At 49.0% G+C, this 3,032-nt stretch overlaps 1 protein-coding gene across 1 annotated transcript; it reads left to right on the top strand.

The window, feature by feature from the left end:
• Window positions 1-1,158: 1,158 nt before the first annotated feature.
• On the top strand, window positions 1,159-2,404 carry Pmar_PMAR000164 (conserved hypothetical protein; the record flags this gene model as incomplete). The annotated part of the gene is made up of 1 exon (XM_002774837.1): window positions 1,159-2,404. A coding segment is annotated over one exon (1,246 nt), but the record flags the coding sequence as incomplete, so codon positions are not given.
• Window positions 2,405-3,032: the final 628 nt, after the last annotated feature.

Here is a 3,032-nt window from a genome sequence, read left to right on the forward strand (position 1 = left end):
TCTGAAAAGAATTATTTAAGGATGTTGTGGACAGAAAGCCAAACAGATATTCCAACTCCCAGGGTGCAATATCGTAGTGTAGTTGAGCGCCGACGTTGCTAATCTCCCTTTCTCTAGCTTTTCAATTATAGGGAGTCCCTAGTACGGATAATTGTTAACACAATTAACTGTCTTCACAGGTACGGCTCTGTTGTTGTCCTCGAAAACCTCCGTGGCTGTCGATTATAACTGTTTGTCCTGTGATTATGATGACTATCACGCTTTAATGCTTCATGCTTATGACTGTTATGCTTAATCAGACGCAAATAATCAGTGTTTCTTCATCACGAATTCGCGCAATAATGTGCCGAGTTTGCAGTACTACACCTTTTCCCGTGCAAGTGGCAATTTTCGCGCGCGCCCAAGAAAAACTTCCAGAATCCCAAGAAATTCCAAATTCCCAAGAAACTCAAGAAACCAAGATTTTCTAGGGAACAGGTCTTAAAATAGCCACTAATGCATATGAGGGCCACAAAATGGATCAGAGCAACCATCTAAGGCCTGGTCGGCTTGATACGTGGAGCTCAGAAAGCCGCTTTTTCAATAAATATGGCTTTCTCCACTTTACGTGAAGTGTCCAACCTACGTAATGGTCGCCTGGAGAATGTCAGTCCATTGCACGAACTATTCGAAGTCCTAACTGACTCGTCCTAGCTCGAATACGACTCTGTGCTCTCGCTTCCGACCGATATTCAACTCTTCCCCGGGACACAACGCCAACTAGGCTGAGCCAAAGCTGCTATTCCTGCCCACTCCGATCCCTACTCATGCCCACTAGAGCGACACCTTGAGTTAGCATAGTGTAGGCCCATTCCCGATCGGCTGCATGTCAGTCCATTGCACGAACTATTCGAAGTCCTAACTGACTCGTCCTAGCTCGAATACGACTCTGTGCTCTCGCTTCCGACCGATATTCAACTCTTCCCTCGGGACACAACGCCAACTAGGCTGAGCCAAAGTGACTGTTCGGGGATCAAATCACAAATCGGGGTTCATTCCCCACCTTCTCAAGCTTCCCAACAGCCTAGGCTTGACTACGATCAGGAGTCCAAACGGCTGCGCGGGCTCGGCTTCCAGTGTTATAGCGAAGCTGAGCACTTCGTTACATCGCTTGGAGGCATGCAACCTCAGGATCTCCTGAATGGTATCGACCATACTATGCTGAACCACGAGCAGAATCGAGTGTATGAATTTGTCGAGCAGCTGCTGCTCACGTCCGATGAGGAGGGGTCCCTTGAAAACGCCTTTATTTTGCACGGCGTCGGCGGTACTGGAAAGTCGTTTCTCATCAAGTGTCTGGTGAAGTTGTGCCTTTCCAAATTTGGTGCCGGGAGCTGCTTGGTTATGGCGCCGACTGGGAAGGCGGCATCTATTCTACCGTTTGGAAGGACACTGCACTCTGCACTAAGGCTGCCTGTTCCACTGGTGGAATCTGGATTCGAACCTCTAGCTGCGGAAAGTCTCACAAATTTCCAAGATGAGATGGGCAATATGCGGCTCGTGATAATCGACGAGTTGTCTATGATTGGCTGCAGGTTTTTAGCGGCCATAGACTCTCGATTGAAGCAGGCTCGACCGTCCTCGTCGTCCAAGGCCTTTGGTGGGTTTCCTGTGATACTGTCCGGGGATTATGGCCAACTCCCACCAGTGCTTGATAAACCGCTGTTCTCAGAGCCTAATGGTCATGAGTCTATGATGTGCAGACAAGGCCGGTTGGCATTCAGCACGATCCGCCGTGCGTTTTTCTTGGATGAAATCGTCCGGACAAAGGAGAGAGACTTCCAAAGTCTCCTCCTCCGTGTCCGAGATGGTGTTCAAACACCCGAGGATCTCACAGTGGTTTTAGCTCGGCAGCTGCACCGGCTTCCTGCAATCGAGAGGCAGAAATTTCAGGCTAGCATCCTTCTCTGTTCCACCCGTGGTCGAGCAGCGGAGGTCAATGAAGAGTATCTACATAGAGAACCTGGTGGATCGGTCGTATTGACAGCAACCCACTCAGGACGAGGGGCTGCCTCTCATTCTGATGAGCTTGCCAAGGGATTACTGCCACGCGTAGAGCTCAAAATCGGGTCGCCGGTCATGCTAACTGCCAACCTGGGCAAGGTTTTCGGAGTTTTTGCGAGTGATGCCCATGACAATCTACCGGTGGTACTTGTCGACTTTCCCGACTATGAGGGTCCCCCGTTGAACCCCAACTTCCCAACTGTAGTCCCTATCCCTGCGGTTACTCGTACGTGGCATAATGATGGGCGTGTGTACTCGAGAACTCAGGCTCCTCTGGTTCTGGCATATGCCACAACTATATACAAATCACAAGGGAGCTCTCTCTCTTGCTACACAATTGACTTTGGATCAAAAGAAATCGGTACCGGGTCCACTTACGTTGCTCTATCCCGCGCCCGCTCATTATCAAGTTTTGTTCTGGATGTCGCCGATCAACGAAACTTGAGACTGGCGAGATGGAATAGAGTTGGAAAAGGGAAGGGTATTGAAGAAAGACGCGCCTTGGAAGGCCGACTACGGGACATGGCTACTGGTTAACTCCGCTGAATATCTGTTCCTGCTCCATAATAAATGTTTTTAAATAGATGTTACATGTAACACAACTTTTTGCTTTTAGTCATCCAATTTCCAAAATAATTTCAATAACAGCCCGCTGAATTCTTGATAAGAAGCTCAGCGAGCTCCGCCCCTTCGCACCGAAGACCTAGTTACAAGATTCTTAACGCCGCGCTTCGCGCGGCGCCGTTTTCTACCGTTTACATGCACTTGCACTATTTTTTATTAGGTGGCATCGGTGAAATCCGGTGACACTCGGTAATTATTCCCATACGAACATCACAAGTCGCTTCATTATTGGTTGCGATCGGGGTGGCTATATGAGCCAACATCAATCCTCACGTTCGCAGGTATCCACTTGTGTCCACTTGAATGAACCCATCAGAGAGAAATCTCGCACCAGCACATTCTGCGACATAGCCCTGTTGATGCAG

The sequence above is a fragment of the Perkinsus marinus genome, assembly GCF_000006405.1.
Source record: "Perkinsus marinus ATCC 50983 genomic scaffold scf_1104296957252, whole genome shotgun sequence".
Taxonomy (NCBI): Eukaryota; Perkinsozoa; order Perkinsida; family Perkinsidae; genus Perkinsus; species Perkinsus marinus.